General features: G+C 39.6%; 1 protein-coding gene across 1 annotated transcript in view; it reads right to left on the bottom strand.

The window, feature by feature from the left end:
- Positions 1-220: 220 nt before the first annotated feature.
- GFRA4 (GDNF family receptor alpha 4) overlaps positions 221-15,929 on the bottom strand; it is a 668,764-nt gene continuing 653,055 nt past the window's right edge. Inside the window, exons 7-9 of the mRNA XM_089653371.1 lie at positions 11,142-11,276; positions 2,021-2,178; positions 221-1,406 (exon numbers count right to left, since the gene is read on the bottom strand). Coding sequence (XP_089509497.1) covers positions 1,263-1,406; positions 2,021-2,178; positions 11,142-11,276 — 437 coding nt within the window. The 3' untranslated portion in view covers positions 221-1,262. The remainder of the gene's footprint in view (positions 1,407-2,020; positions 2,179-11,141; positions 11,277-15,929) is intronic.

Here is a 15,929-nt window from a genome sequence, read left to right as displayed (position 1 = left end):
TTATCTCTGATGCTGGCATTGTTTGTCTGTAACCTAGACTGTTTAGATTCTTTATGCCTGTACCTGTTTTTTTCATCAGTCTACTGTTTAATCTGATTTTCTACTTTCTACTATGATCATCTTTCAGAGGACTTAAGCTGCTCCAGCATCTTTGTTTCCTACTGTAATCAATGGTCACACTGTGGGTCCACCAAGGTCCATGAAAATTATTGACATGAGGTCTGCAAAAGGACTTTTTAATATTCCATTTCTTAACAAACACAGATTCAAATGTAATCCTCCAATAACTGCCTTTTTAACCCTTACAGAAATGTTCATCGTATACTGCTTGTTCAGAACTAAAAAGACACCCAGAGTTGTATAGTACAATTTAATGCTACTTTCCAAAAAAGAAAAAAATCCCAAGGTTAAAAATTAAATTGCGTCTCAATTGAATTCAACTCTATCTCAGCAGAGAGGAAAAAGAAACAGGAGGGGGTTTATAACACCAAATTATTATCGGAAATCTTATGTTGACATAACTTGAAATTAAGCCCTGTTAGAAAGCATTTTGTCCCATCTTGTAGAAATAGTTTCATATGACCATCAAGAAATAGATTTTAGGGGGTATTAAGGTACACAAGCACTTTAGAGGTTGAAAAAATGATACTAATAAAAGCCAATGCTAAAAACGCAACCTTTTCCTCCTTGTTTGTTTCTGGCTTCCCTTGCGTTTTGTCAGACGAATCAGTAATGTGGTATATACACACTTCCCCCTCCCCCCTCCTTCTCCTAAAATATATAGAAAATAAGTGTCCCAATTATGCAAATAGAGTAGGATTCATTTCATTTTTGTATGCATTTTCCTACATACTATTGAGTTGTAATTTCGGCAAGTGTGCAAATCATCTTGATTTCGGCACGGTTTAATGCTTATCATTTTGTTCTTGTCCATGTTTCAGTTATCTCTTTTTTTTCCACAGAGCAATAACACAAGTGTCTCATCTCAGAAGCTCCTTGGTACTCCACTGAAAGGAGATCCATGCCAATGTTCTTGATCTCCAGCTGGCCCCACCAGGCCTTCTTCTGAAACGCGTCTGAAAGTCACTTTAGAGACTCCGAGTTTGTTTTTATTTTTCTTGATTATTTCAAAAGACAATAAATGAAAATAAGGACTCTTAAGGTTACCATGAATTAACATAATAAAAATAGAGAAGACAAAGTTTTTCTCCCAGCTTTTATATTTTCTCTTTTAGCATAAAATACGAGGCCCTTGGCTGTCTTCAGATAAAGGTCTGGAAAAATAGAGCAATGAGTAAAGAACATCCACCGTGGACCAACTGTGAACTTGAAGAGGGAACCAAGGAGTTGAAAACTTCGGATTTCATTTCATCGGATCCTACTAAAAATGACTCATCTTTTGTGGCCTAGAAAACAAAAACAAAGTTTGTTAGACATGATTAAAAAAATAAAGTCTAGTTTATTTACCTTGATGGTTTCATCATGATAAATTTAGGCTATTCATATTAACAGAGGGGACAAAAAAAATAAAGATTTACATTAGATTCATTGAAAGGTCTTGTAGGAGTACACTACTGAAGGCCATATACCAGTAGAATATTTTTCAAACTTTTTTGTTTTAAGAGATTGTTCAATTTTCTAATCATTATTGAGATCAACATCAAATCAACATTTGTTTAACAATAACAAATTTGAAGGCAAAGGATGGAAAATTTTTCATGAATGAACACATTTCTAACAGCATATGTGGTTTTGTTCGGGAATTTACATTCATTCCAAAATCATATGTTAAAAGGAAACAAAAATTTTAAATACTTTCGAATGACACTCAAATCAAGTTATCAAATGTTCATACGAATATTCATACAAATGTTGGAAAATCTTATAGTACATGGCAGGCTTTAAAGTGGCAAAAAAACAGCTTTCCCAGCTAAGCTTAAGCTAACTGAACTATTAGAACATAGAATTATATTTTTTCATTTACATTTTTTCTCTGTATAGTTTTCTTCCTCCAAATTACCTTGGTTGGCTGTACTCGGACAGTGAAACTCTCTTTGACTGCAGGAACAGAAGCATTACTGTACTTCTCCTCTTTGTGTAGTGGAGTTGTAGGGGGTACTGATGGATTCACCGCTGGATTTAAATTGGTCCCATTGCCAAAAGCATGTATAGCATTTTCTGAAACACAAGTGAAAACATTAAGTAAATGATCCACCAAGAGAGTTAGAGGCTTATGGTTGAGGCTGACTCTGTAAAGGCTTAGTCTAAAATTGAGCAATATAGGTAAGGATCATGATATGGCCAAATGTTTGTGGACACCTGACTATCACACCTATATGAGCTTGTTGGACATCCCATTCCAAACCTATGAGCATTATTATGGAGCTGTCCCTCCACCCCTCGTTTGCACCTATAACAGACTCCATTGATCTGGGAAAACATTCCACAGATTTTGGAGTATGCCTGTAAGAATTTGCCCATTCAGCCAAAGGATCATTTATAAGTACTGCTGTTAGACAATAATCAGCATTTCAATTTATTCTAAAGGTTTTCAGTAGGGTTGTGGTCAGGGCTTTCATCAAACGGTGTCTTTATGGAGCTGGCTTTGTGCACAGGGGAATGGTCATGCTGGAACAGAAAAGGACTTTCCCAACCAGTTACTACAAGGTTGGAAATGCAAAATTGTCTTAAATGTCTTTGTATTCTGTAGCATGAATAGACTATACTGGACACAACTTAACCAATTTGAAGGAGTTTCAACAAACTTTTGGCCATGTAGTGTAGTATTAGTTTATGGATGCTTCAGCCTACTGGCGTCTGCATAACTAAAATATGAGTTTTAAACTTAATCTATGTCAAGAGGAGCAATGTTTAACTAGCAGCCATCCTGCAAACAGGTACCACAAGAATGCAACACAATCGGGTCCAAAGCATCTTTTGTGCACCTGGGGAGCCTCCCAAACGTTGATGTGTATGTCTTAAAATCTTCGACTTTGTTCTGATTCTGAGATTTGGTAAGCCTTCACTGGCCACTTATCTAATGGTGGTAGGTTACTTTTTCAGGGTGCTGTAGCTCATGTTTTGACACTTTCAACAGTAGCAGCAAGTAAACATAAATGTTCTCAACCCTAAAATATAATTGAATGTACAATAGATAACCCTTAACCCTGACCCAACACCTTGACTTTTAACCTAACCCTAAAAAACAGTATCTAGTTCATAACATTTCCCCAACACAAAACACCTAAACTTGAGCTGTAACACTTAGCCCATCAACCTTTTCTACCTTCAAGCTTGGTGGGTCACTGACCTGGAACATGCTTGTTCTGAATCACTGATTCAATAAATAGTAATGACAAGATCAGGACGATGTCTCTAGAGTGTGTACCATCAAAAGTAAGTTAGTAATGGCAGCTCTTGTGTTTCTATTTGAGCCTAACCAACCCTTAAACGTAATTATTCAATCTAAGCTTGCACCCTTGCCCACTAAACCCTAATTATGACCGCATATGCAATACTTAAGGAAATTTCAATAAACATTTGACTGCAAAACAATAAAACTGATGAATGCAAATTTTCCTTTTATGGGGACACCCTGAAATGGTATGTTGCCTCGATCTACTCAGTTACTTTTGCAAATTAAATCCAAAATCCCAGCACTGACAAACAAGGAAGGATTGGGCTTGGGTGGGTGATTCCCTCTTGGGCCAGTACAAATAATATCCTGTGGAGTTGATTTACTAAAACCGGAGACTGCAAAACCTGGCGCAGCTGTGCATGGTAGCCAATCAGCTTCTAACTTCAGTTTGTTCAATTAAGCTTTGACAAAAAAAAAAACTGGAAGTTGATTGGTCTCTATGCAGAGTTGCACCAAAATTGCACTCTCCCATTTTAGTAAATCATCCCCAGTGTGAAGATATTCTCTCATTCACAAATCGGTCAGTGTGGGATCTATTGCTGTGCATTACATGCTGTAGCTATCTTCTACTAATCACTGCAGCTTCATCAAACACTTGTGCACTTTCTTTAGCTCACAGGTAATTGTCCTGCCATGAAAGGGAGAGCTGGTTGGGGTTGTATTCAAGGCCAAATCCCTGTCTTCCCCTGCTGACAACTACCAGTTTGATCCAATGGACTCCCCTCTAAGTGGAAGGAAACCCACTTTGGTTTTTTTTTTCTCACAGCTAGGCTTATAATAAAGGAAATAGAAAGCATTAAGGTAAAAAAACCTTAAGGCTTTAGAACCCTTTTAATGTTAATGATTTAATTATATATACAGGTGTGATTACATACATACAGTATGTGTGGCTGTTGTTAGTAGCTCTCTCACATAATGTCCTTTTTTTTGTTTTAGGTTTATCGATCTTCGAGTCTGGCTTAAAATAAAGTTTTGTGCCTTGGAAGTTTGATTAGATGTTCAGATTCTAGAACTGAATGAACACAGCTCACTGCTGATTGCTGCAGCCATTAAAGAGGCCAATGACTGAATCACAAAGGCCAAAGTGATGCATTAATCTTTCTTCCTTCCAGTCCAAAATCAAAGAGCATGAGGGGCTTCTGTACAGCTGCTGTCTACTTGCAGAGTGTTCGCTAATAACATCATATTCTTTTAAAACTTTCCACACTCGTGTTATTCTGCCCAGTTCCTGTGAGCCTAGTCTGTCATTTACATGCTCACCTAGGAGATGTAGAATTATGCAGGCTGGACTCAGTACTCCAGGGCTAAAGTTGGTAGAATCTTGTTTCCAAAATTTTAGTTTTAAAAACATTTGTTTGATTTTCAAAAGGAACAGGCTGGAAATTTGTTCTTGAATGAATGCTGTATGTGTTTTTTTATTGGGAAATTACATTATATTCCAAAGTCAAAAGTTAAAACTAAATTAGCAGCCTCCAGAGCAAGAATGTAATGTAAGGTTCTGCACTTGGGGGCTAAAAATATGCATGCATCATACATACTAGGGGGGGTACAACTGGGGGAATCAATGGTGGAGAAGGATCTGGGAGTTCTGGTAGATCACAAGCTTAATAATGGCATGCAATGCCAAGCTGCGGTTTCTAAAGTGAGCAAAATCCTCTCTTGTATTAAAAGAGGTATAGACTCCAGAGAGAGAGATATCATTTCCCTGGTACAAATCATTAGTAAGACCTCATCTGGAACATGCATAATACATAAGGGGGGGATATGATCACCATGTATAATACATAAGGGGGGATATGAGCTCCATGTATAATACATAAGGGGGATATGATCTCCATGTATAATACATAAGGGGGGATATGATCTCCATGTATAATACATAAGGGGGATATGATCTCCATGTATAATACATAAGGGGGGATATGATCATCATGTATAATACATAAGGGGGGATATGATCTCCATGTATAATACATAAGGGGGGGGGATATGATCACCATGTATAATACATAAGGGGGATATGATCTCCATGTATAATACATAAGGGGGGATATGATCTCCATGTATAACACATAAGGGGGGATATGATCTCCATGTATAATACATAAGGGGGGATATGATCACCATGTATAATACATAAGGGGGGATATGATCTCCATGTATAATACATAGGGGGGATATGATCTCCATGTATAATACATAAGGGGGATATGATCTCCATATATATTACATAAGGGGGATATGATCTCCATGTATAATACATAAGGGGGGATATGATCTCCATGTATAATACATAAGGGGGATATGATCTCCATGTATAATACATAAGGGGGGATATGATCTCCATGTATAATACATAAGGGGGGATATGATCTCCATGTATAATACATAAGGGGGGATATGATCTCCATGTATAATACATAAGGGGGGATATGATCACCATGTATAATACATAAGGGGGGATATGATCTCCATGTATAATACATAAGGGGGGTATGATCTCCATGTATAATACATAAGGGGGGGATATGATCACCATTTATAATACATAAGGGGGGATATGATCTCCATGTATAATACATAAGGGGGGATATGATCTCCATGTATAATACATAAGGGAAGATATGATCTCCATGTATAATACATAAGGGGGGATATGATCTCCATGTATAATACATAAGGGGGGATATGATCTCCATGTATAATACATAAGGAGGGATATGATCTCCATGTATAATACATAAGGAGGGGATATGATCACCATGTATAATACATAAGGGAAGATATGATCTCCATGTATAATACATAAGGGGGGGATATGATCACCATTTATAATACATAAGGGGGGATATGATCTCCATGTATAATACATAAGGGGGGATATGATCTCCATGTATAATACATAAGGGGGGGATATGATCTCCATGTAAAAATACATCAGTGGTTCATATAGTGAACTCGGTGTAGAGTTATTCACCCTGAGGTCATCACAGAGGACAAGGGGGCACTCTTTATGTCTGGAAGAAAAGAGATTTAATCTCCAAATACAGTGAGAGCTGTAAACATGTGGAATAGACTCCCTCAAGAGTTGGTTTTGGCCAGCTCAGTGGATTGCTTTAAAAAGGTCCTGGATTATTTCTTGAATACACAGAATATAACTGGATATAACATTTATAGGTAAAGTTGATCCAGGGAATAACCAATTTACTCTCGGGGGATCAGGAAGGAATTTTTTCCCGTGCAGGAGCAAATTGGATCATGCACTGCTGGGGTTTTTTGCCTTCCTCTGGATCAACTCTGGGTATAGGATTATAACTTTTTTTTTATTTTATAGTTGAACTAGATGGGCTTTTGTCTTTTTTTAGCCAGACTAACCATGTAACTATGTACATTTTTTCTTGAATGAATGGCGTATGTGTTTTTTATTACATTATATTCCAAAGTCAAAAGTTAAAACTAAATTAGCAGCTGCCAGAGCAAGAAAAGGACATTACGTTATTTATTAATTATATTAATTTATGTATAGGTTTTTTTTGTTGTTAAATAACAAATACTAGGGAAATGGTGACATCTGGGGGATGGGGAAAGGGAGTAGCGGGTTAAATGTTTGGAGTTCTACTTTACTGACTACTAATACTTATAAGAAATGTTTTCTGGAAAAATATCTGATTGCCTTTGGGGATTAGAAAAGATTTTTTCCCTGGACATATGTCTTCTTTTAACCCAAGTATGTGTTAAGATGTACCCACTATAAAAGCACTATGTGATGTACTGCCTGCACAGTTCTTAAATATACTTACTGTATGCTACATATACATATACCAGATTCAATCCATTTTCAAAAGCTGGCAAGTCTTGGGTATTACAGCCTACAACTCTTAGAGACACAGTCACCTTGCCCATTTAGTAAAAAGTGTCAAAGTCTGTCTAATGCCCAGCTACTGACCGCAGGTCCGAGAGCAGCTTTATGGGAAAATGACATTTACTTCCCTTATTGCAGTCTTTCCCAACCTTTCTATCATAGAGGAACCCTTGAAATAATTTTTATGTGTCAGGGAACCCTTCTATAATGAATTGAGGATCAGTGGGGAGAATGCACCTCTTACAGTGGTGGTCAGGATACCACTCTTACAGATAATTGGTGTTATGGTGCTGGCTCTGCCAAGTGGTGTTGGACTTGGAATTATGCAGGAACTATCATAAGGGAGGTAAATCAACCACAGCTCATGGAATCCCTAGCAACCTCTGAAGGAACCTTAGGGTTCTATGGGACCCTGGTTGAGAATGGCTGCCTTATTGGGAATTTTTCAGTGCTAGACGCAGAAGACGCAGTCACGGGGTAACACTGGGGAAATGCAGCTTTAGAGCAGATTTTCTCAAACATTTTAAACAAAAGGAATCCTTGTAATACATTTTAGGTCTTGGGGAACCCCCCATTATTCATCAGGAGTCAGTGGGAAAAGGCCAGTTATAGACTGGAGCAGTGGCCATTTTTTGTACTGTTGAATTGTTGGTGAGGGGCGCACTAGACACCTTGGCTGCCATTGTGCTACATGCTAGGTGTCCAGTGCACTCCTGTATCTTTAAGGAGGGGTGGGCTTCCTCAGGTTCATCTGCCCTTGGTCTATCCATTACATACATGTGCCTCTACTATGGGGGCTCTCAATATTTGTAGAGTTAGGACTACAGAATATGGGGGTTCCGTGACGTGGCTCTGTAGCTTACTGATGTATTTGCAAATGTGTGCTAACTGAACCCCGGTTTTAAATGCATACTGTTAGACAGGTTAATTCGGTTTGTTTGCAAGCTGGCTGGCAAGCTGAGCTGGGAATTTTTATTTTTTGTTGTTTAAAATGCTAATTACATTAGTGGTCAGAATGACACCCTCACAGACTCATTAAAGCATAATTGATATCATGCTGTTAGCACTGCCAAGTGCCATTAGCTCCGGAATTATGTTGGCACCATCAAAATGGAGTCTAATCAGCCACAGTTCAATGTACCCCTACCAACCTCTGGAGGAGTCCTCTCAACCAAACCTTGGTTGAGAATGGCTGCTTTGGAGTGGGCATGGAGTGGGCTTTAAAGTTTATCATGGAAACAACCACTATACCCTCTTTTATGTTACCCACTTTAATGTTATGTTGGCACCATGAAAATGGAATTATGTTGGCACCATCAAAATGGAGTCTAATCAGCCACAGTTCAATGTACCCCTACCAACCTCTGGAGGAGTCCTCCCAACCAAACCTTGGTTGAGAATGGCTGCTTTGGAGTGGGCATGGAGTGGGCTTTAAAGTTTTTCATGGAAACAACCACTATACCCTCTTTAATGTTACCCCCTTTAATGTTACAGGTCAGTACAATAAATAACAGTATGAGAATGGATGAACTTTTAGCTTTTGATACGGAGCCAAATGGGCCATATGGTTTCATCTCTTCCACAGGCACCTTAAAATCTAGACTCTAATTCATGCACCCTCTTCTATATACAGTTCCTGAACACAACGTGGGTGTTTAATGAAAGGCAAATAGACTGTTCACATTGCAAGGAGGACTCTGCGGGATCGAATGGGTCCCTTGTTCCTTGCCTCGACCCCATTTAGAATTGCAGCCCTCTGACACGCAAGGTTGAATGTAAGAACATGCAATGTCACAGGAGATCACTGAAAAGAGCACTTAGCAGTGACACCTTGCCAAAGAAACAGGCAGTTGCAAGTTAGTAAACAAGACTTAATATATTGCCACTAAACAAAGGTTTGTAACAAAGCAAAAATAACGTTGAATTAACAATGATAGTAACACCCTTCAGCATACAGAATGAGAAGTAGTAAGGACTAAGCAATGTTAGTTGGTGTCCAGATCAGCATAGACAGTAGCAAAGCCACCTTCAGTTCAGCAGTTAGTAGTAATAAACCTTAACTCCTTGACACCAACATAACACAAATATGTGGCCTCACAGAACTGGGCTTTTTTCCGTGGGGCCGCATATTTGCGTACCTGTCTTTGTGCCGGGAGTGCGCTGCACAGAACGCTCCCAGCACAAAGACTGCGGTGTCACTGAGAGCACTGGGTCCTGTTCTAATGATCGGGGCCTGGGACTCCCGATTCCGGGTCACATGATTGCTGTGATAGCCTCTGATTGGCTATCACAGTGATCAGTCACTGTACAGCCCGGCCCCCTTGTGTTTTTTTTTCTCTCTATGAATGGAGGAGAAAGATACATTGTATCTCTCTAACTCCTGTCATAGAGGGGGAAAAAAATTCTGTAAAAAAAAAAAACAACAACAAAAAAAGGTAAATATATAAATAAATATTAAAAAATAAAATAAAAAAATAAAGAAAAAATACGTAGATCAAGGTTTGATCTAGTTCAGTGCCAGGGTAAGTGTTTGCGTCAAGGCCAGGGTCAAAGGTCACGGCCAAAAGGTCAGGGTTAAAAAAAAATGGTATCAGTGTCAGTTGGTGTCAGTGTTAGTATATTTTAGGTAAACCCCCGCAAAAAACAAAATGTGCACTATTGTTTCTGGGCTGTAGTACAGGTACAAACAACAAATAACATACACATATATGGTATCGCTGCGATTCTTAAGAGCTGGAGAATTTATTTTGGGTTGTTATTTGATGGTAGGTTATGGTAGTAACAAGAAACACACAGCTAAATTTAAAACAAATATTTTTTTTACTATTTTGGGCCAGTTTTCCTTTGATAAAAAAAAAATCAGGAGATATCCATTACCATTTACCACCAAATGAAAGCCCAATTTGTCCTGAAAAAAAACACGGTATAATTCACCTGGATGTACAAAGTAGTTGTGATGATATGTATGATTTTACTAACACATGTCAATGTTGCAAAATTGTGCTTAGGCATTAATATTTGCTTTACCCTTAGGAGTGAAGGGGTTAAGCTACCAATTATACAAACTATACTGCCATACATATATGACAGGTATGCTAGACGTAGACTGACTGGGTTTGCCCAGTGGGGAAAATAATGGTAAAAAGAGGGGAGAAGGGCTCAAAGGATGGTTTAAAGAAAGGGGCAAGCTTTTAACCGGAAGGGTTAGTCCTTTAAGCGGGTCTTCTCCTGACTTTTGTTGGGGCCCTTTAAGAAGCATTGGTGAACATAGTGACAGTCTTAATAAACCAGCATGCAGCATGGGGAGGGAGATATGTAACATACAAATGGAGCAGGTGCAGTGTCAATGGGGTATAGTTGCAGACAGGGCACATGAAGGAAGTAGAACCTGCATGTAGTGAACATACAGGGGTGGACTGACCATTTGGAAACTCAGGCACTGCCCGAGGGCCCAGGGTCAGTAGGGGGCCCCATGAGATGCCCCTGGTACCTTTTTCATAGGCTTTTTTGAGTTTGGGCAAGGACACAGGGGCCCCATGATCCCCTATTGCCCGGGGGCCCCATAAGTTGTCAGTCCGCCCCTGTGAACAATAAGATGTTCTGGGTTAGGGGCGGACTGACAAGTCATGGGGCCCCCGGGCAATAGGGGATCATGGGGCCCCTGTGTCCTTGCCCAAACTCAAAAAAGCCTATGAAAAAGGGGCATCTCATGGGGCCCCCTACTGACCCCGGGCGCTCAGGCAGTGCCCGAGTTTCCAAATGGTCAGTCCGCCCCTGTTCTGGGTTGTAGTTTTTAATCTATGTTTTAGTAAATGAATATACAGTATCCTATATATTAAAGTGTATAATAAAAAGACTTACGGAGGCAGATGTTGTTGGTGAAATAGTGCAGAAAGTTCTCACACTCCTCCTGTCGGTTTCCACTCGTGTTACAGGTGCACCAAGGGGCCACACTTGAGGATGAGTTGTCCACGTAATTTGGAGTAATAGGACTGCCTGAGGAGGAGACAGATACAAAGCTTAAAATCGCACATCACAACTGTCCTCCTTAGACATGTGCATAATGAAAACGTTTATTTTGTTTCGTTTCGATTTGTTATTTGATTAATTTTGTTTCGTTCGATTTTTAAATTCGTTTAATTCGTTTTTCGGAATTTGTTTCGTTTACTCGAATTCAACCGAATTCAACATTTTGAAAGGATTCAGAAATAATCCCAACGGAATTGAAAACAATTCTAGTGGATTTGAAAATTATTCTAACGTTACAATCCATAATCCACAATCCATAGGTGTTTTTGATGGTATATGGGTAATACAAAGTGTTGCGTGACCATATTGGAAATTTCAGAACAATTTTCACAGTGCCTTTGTTGATCACTACTCATGTCACTATAGCACAGCTCACAATGTTTTGTAAATTATTTTAGTCTTTTCTAATCTATTCTCTTCTATTATTTTATATTCTATTCTAATGTGTTCTGTTCGAATTCAAATTTATTCTATTCAAAATTCGAATTTCAGAAGGCAGCTATATTCTTTCTATTTTATTCTATGCTATTGTTTTTATATGCTATTCTATTCTTTGATTCTCTATTCTAATCTTTTCTATTCTATTTTTTCATGTTCTATTCTATTCTAATTGTTTTTATTCTATTCTAATTGATTGTATTCTGTTCCTTTATTTTCTGTTCTATTTTGCTCTGTTTTAGTCTATTATTTTCTATTCTATTCTTTGATTTTCTAGTCTAATCTTTTATATTCTATTCTAATCTTTTGAATTCTTTTCTATACTATTCTTTGATTTTCTATTCTAATCTATTCTATTATTTCTTCTTATTATTATTATACAGGATTTATATAGCGCCAACAGTTTGCTCAGCGCTTTACAATATAACGGGAGACAATACCGCAACAATACAGTTCAATACAAGAGGGATAGGAGGGCCCTGCTCCTTGGAGCTTACAATCTAGGAGGGAGGGGCTAGTGGTACAAAAGGTAGTAACTGTGGGGGATGTACTGGTTGGAAGAGTAGAAGATTCCATTATTAGCTGAGGATAGGATAGGCTTCCCTGAAGAGATAGGTTTTCAGAGATCGCCTAAAAGTGAGCAGAGTAGGCGATAGTCTGATAAATTGGGGTAGAGAGTTCCAGAGGATGGGGGAAGCTCTGGAGAAGTCCTGGGGACGAGCGTGGGAGGAGGAGACAAGGGAGCTAGAGAGTAGGATGTCTTGCGAGGAGCGGAGAGTACGGTTTGGGTGATATTTAGAGACAAGATCAGTGATGTAATTTGGGGCAGAGTTATAAATGGCTTTATACGTTTTTGTTAATGTTTTGAATTTTATCCGTTGGGAAATGGGAAGCCAGTGGAGGGATTGGCAGAGAGGAGTGGCAGATATGGAACGGACAGTAAGGTGGATGAGTCTGGCAGCAGCATTCCTGATAGACTGAAGAGGGGATAGCCTGCGATGAGGTCAGCCAATGAGGAGGGATCTACAATAGTCGAGGCGAGATATAACAAGGGAGTAAATAAGTTGCTTAGTGGTTTCCGAGGTTAGGAACGGGCATATCTTGGAGATGTTGTGGAGGTGAAGTCTACAAGATTTGGACAGTGAATGGATTTGGGACTGAAACGACAGATGGGAGTCTAGGATTACACCTAGTACCCTAGCATGAAGGGAGGGACTGATGATTGTGTTATTGATCTTGATGGAGAAGTCAGGGGAGGGGGCACGGGCTGGGGGGAATACTAAGAGCTCAGTTTTGGAAAGACTGAGTTTGAGGAAATGGAGTGACATCCATGCCGTTATGTCACTTAGTAGGTTAGTAATGCGAGAGGAGACTGAAGGGGTGAGGCGATGGGTAGAAAGATAGATTTGTGTGTCATCAGCATAGAGATAGTACCTTAAAGCCATGGGAGTTTATCAAGTGACCAAGGGAGGAGGTGTAGATGGAGAAGAGAAGGGGTCCAAGGACTGAACCTTGAGGGACCCCTACAGAAAGAGGGAGTGAAGAGGAGGAGGCAGTGTTATAGGTAACGCTGAAGGAGCGCTGCGATAGGTAGGAGGAGAACCATGAGAGAGCAGAGTCTCTGAGGCCAAGAGAGTGGAGTATTTTGAGGAGGAGGGGATGGTCAACCGTATCAAAAGCCGCAGAGAGGTCAAGTAGTAAGAGTACGGAGTAGTGGCCATTGGTTTTAGCAATTAATAGATCATTAGTGAGTTTTAGTAGTGCAGTTTCAGTGGAGTGTAGTGAGCGAAAGTCAGACTGTAAAGGGTCAAGAAGGTTGTTGTCAGTGAGGCAGGAGATCAGGCGATTGTAGACTAAGCTTTCTAGGAGTTTAGAGGTAAATGGCAGCAGGGAGATGGGTCTTAAGTTGTTCAGGTTGGTGGGTTCCAGGGAGGGCTTTTTAGAGAGGGAAAGATTGAAGATGTGAGAGAGGGAGCATAGGATAGAAGAAGAGGGTGACCGTAGTCATTGTGAGGGGACAGGATCCAGGGGGCAGGTAATGAGATGGGCTTCTGAGAAAACCTTAGTGACCTCTTTGGTAGTAGCAAGGTCAAAAGAGGAAAGTGTTGAGGCAGGTTTAGTATAAGGTATGCTAAGTGGGATGGATGTCTGTGCAGTGGCGATGCCCCTACGAATTGCGTAAGTCTTGTTTTTGAAATGATTTCCAATCTCGTGATCAGTGAGTGAGGTACTGGGTGGAGGTGGAGAAAGTAGAGAGTTAAAAGTAAAGAAGAGACAACAAGGACTGGATGACAAGGGTCGTATTAATAAGAGTGACAAAGTAGGCTTGTTTGGCAGCATGAAGGGAGGAATTGTATGTTAAGAAAGCAGATTTATATAGGATGAATGCTTGTTGAGATTTGGTTTTACACCACAATCGTTCCAGCGCACGACTATGTCGTTTAAGATTTCTGGTGTCGTCAGTCTGCCAAGGTTGTAATGGTCGGGGCCTGATACTTCATGTTGTTAGAGGAGCAAGTGGGTCTAATGTGGATGAAAGCGAACTGTTGTAGACAGCAGTGGCCAGGTGAGGGCAGGATAGGGGAGAGATTCTGTCATAGAGTTGGTCAGTTGCAGAGTGGAAAGGAGCAGGGTTCAAGTTGTGAAGGTTTCTGCGGGTAATTGTTTGCTGCTTGGAGGGATAGGTGTATGAAGATGAGGACACTGTGAAGGTGATGAGATTGTGATCAGAGAGAGGAAAGGGGGTGTTTGTGAGGTTGTAGGGAGTGCAAAAATGGGAGAAAACAAGGTCTACTGTATTCCCATCAGAGTGAGTGGAGGACTGTATTGCTAATGCAAAAGATGAGGTTAGGTTGAAGAGTTGGGATGTAGCCGGGTTGTTGCAATTAATAGGGATGTTAAAATCTCCAAGAATGATAGTGGGTAGTTCAGAGGAGAGAAAGTAGGGTAGCCAGGTGGAGAAATCATCAAGAAAGCGGGACACGGGTCCAGGAGGCCGATAGATCACTGCAATCCTCAGAGAAATGGGAGAAAACACCCGAATGCAGTGAGTCTCGAAAGAAGAGAAGGATAGAGAGGGAGGGTTAGGGAGGACTTGAAAGGTGCTCAGTGGGGATAGAAGCAAACCAACTCCACCACCTTTCCGACCACTGGGTCTGGGTGAGTGAGTCCAGAGAAGGCCTCCATAGGAAAGTGCTGCGGGAGAAGCAGAATCGGCTGCTTGGAGCCAGGTTTCTGTAATTGCTAGTAGGTTAAGGAAGCGGGTCATGGACAGAGGTGAGTTTATTACAGACAGAGTGGGCATTCCAGAGCGCACATGAAAAAGGGAGGGTGGTTTTTGGGAGCACAGGGACTGATATTAAATTGAGGGGATTGCGGCTATTCCCGGAAGAAAGAGGATGCCTGGTGTGGGGGTGAGATACTGGAGGACCAGAGTTAGGGGAGATATTAAGAGGTTAGGAGAAGATTATTTGATTTTCTATTCTAATCTTTTCTATTCTATTTTTTTTATTTCCTATTCTAATCTTTTATATTGTTTTCTATTCTATTCTTTGATTTTCTATTCTATTTTTTTTTTATTCTATTTAAATGGAGTCTATTCTTTTCTATTCCTTTATTTCCATTATATTTTGTTCTGTTTACTCTATTTTCTACAGAATTCTGTTCTTTTTTCCTCTATTCTTTTCTCTTCTATTCCTTTATTTTCTATTCTATTTCTTTATTTTCTGTTCTATTTTATTCTATTCTTATGTTCAAATTGGAATTTTTTTTCTAATTTGTTTTCTAATTTGAATCAATTCGAAAGTCGGCCGAATTTTGTTTTGTTATTTTAAATTCATTCAGATTCGTTACTATCGTAATTCAGAATTTGGATACATCCAAATCTCCACATAACGGAAAATTAGTTCGAATTTTGATTCAGAACGAAACAAAATACACATGTCTAGTACTCCTAGTAATCACATTCGTCCATTCATGACCCTTTACAAAAGGGTCTTAACAGATGCATTTATGTATAAATTACCTTTTTTAAAATATACAGTTGTGTTCAAAATAATAGCAGTCAGACATCACTAACCTGATCAATCACTGTTTTTGGTAGAAATGATATTTCTACATGGCAAATAATTTACTAGCAGGTGTAGTAGAGTAATAGAAATCCAACAGACCCAACAGTCATGA

Source organism: Staurois parvus, unplaced genomic scaffold (assembly GCF_062004578.1).
Source record: "Staurois parvus isolate SC_StPar_1 unplaced genomic scaffold, SC_StPar_1.0 ptg000708l, whole genome shotgun sequence".
Taxonomy (NCBI): Eukaryota; Metazoa; Chordata; class Amphibia; order Anura; family Ranidae; genus Staurois; species Staurois parvus.
Note: the sequence above shows the minus strand (reverse complement) of the source record. Positions and strands in the feature narration are given on the sequence as shown.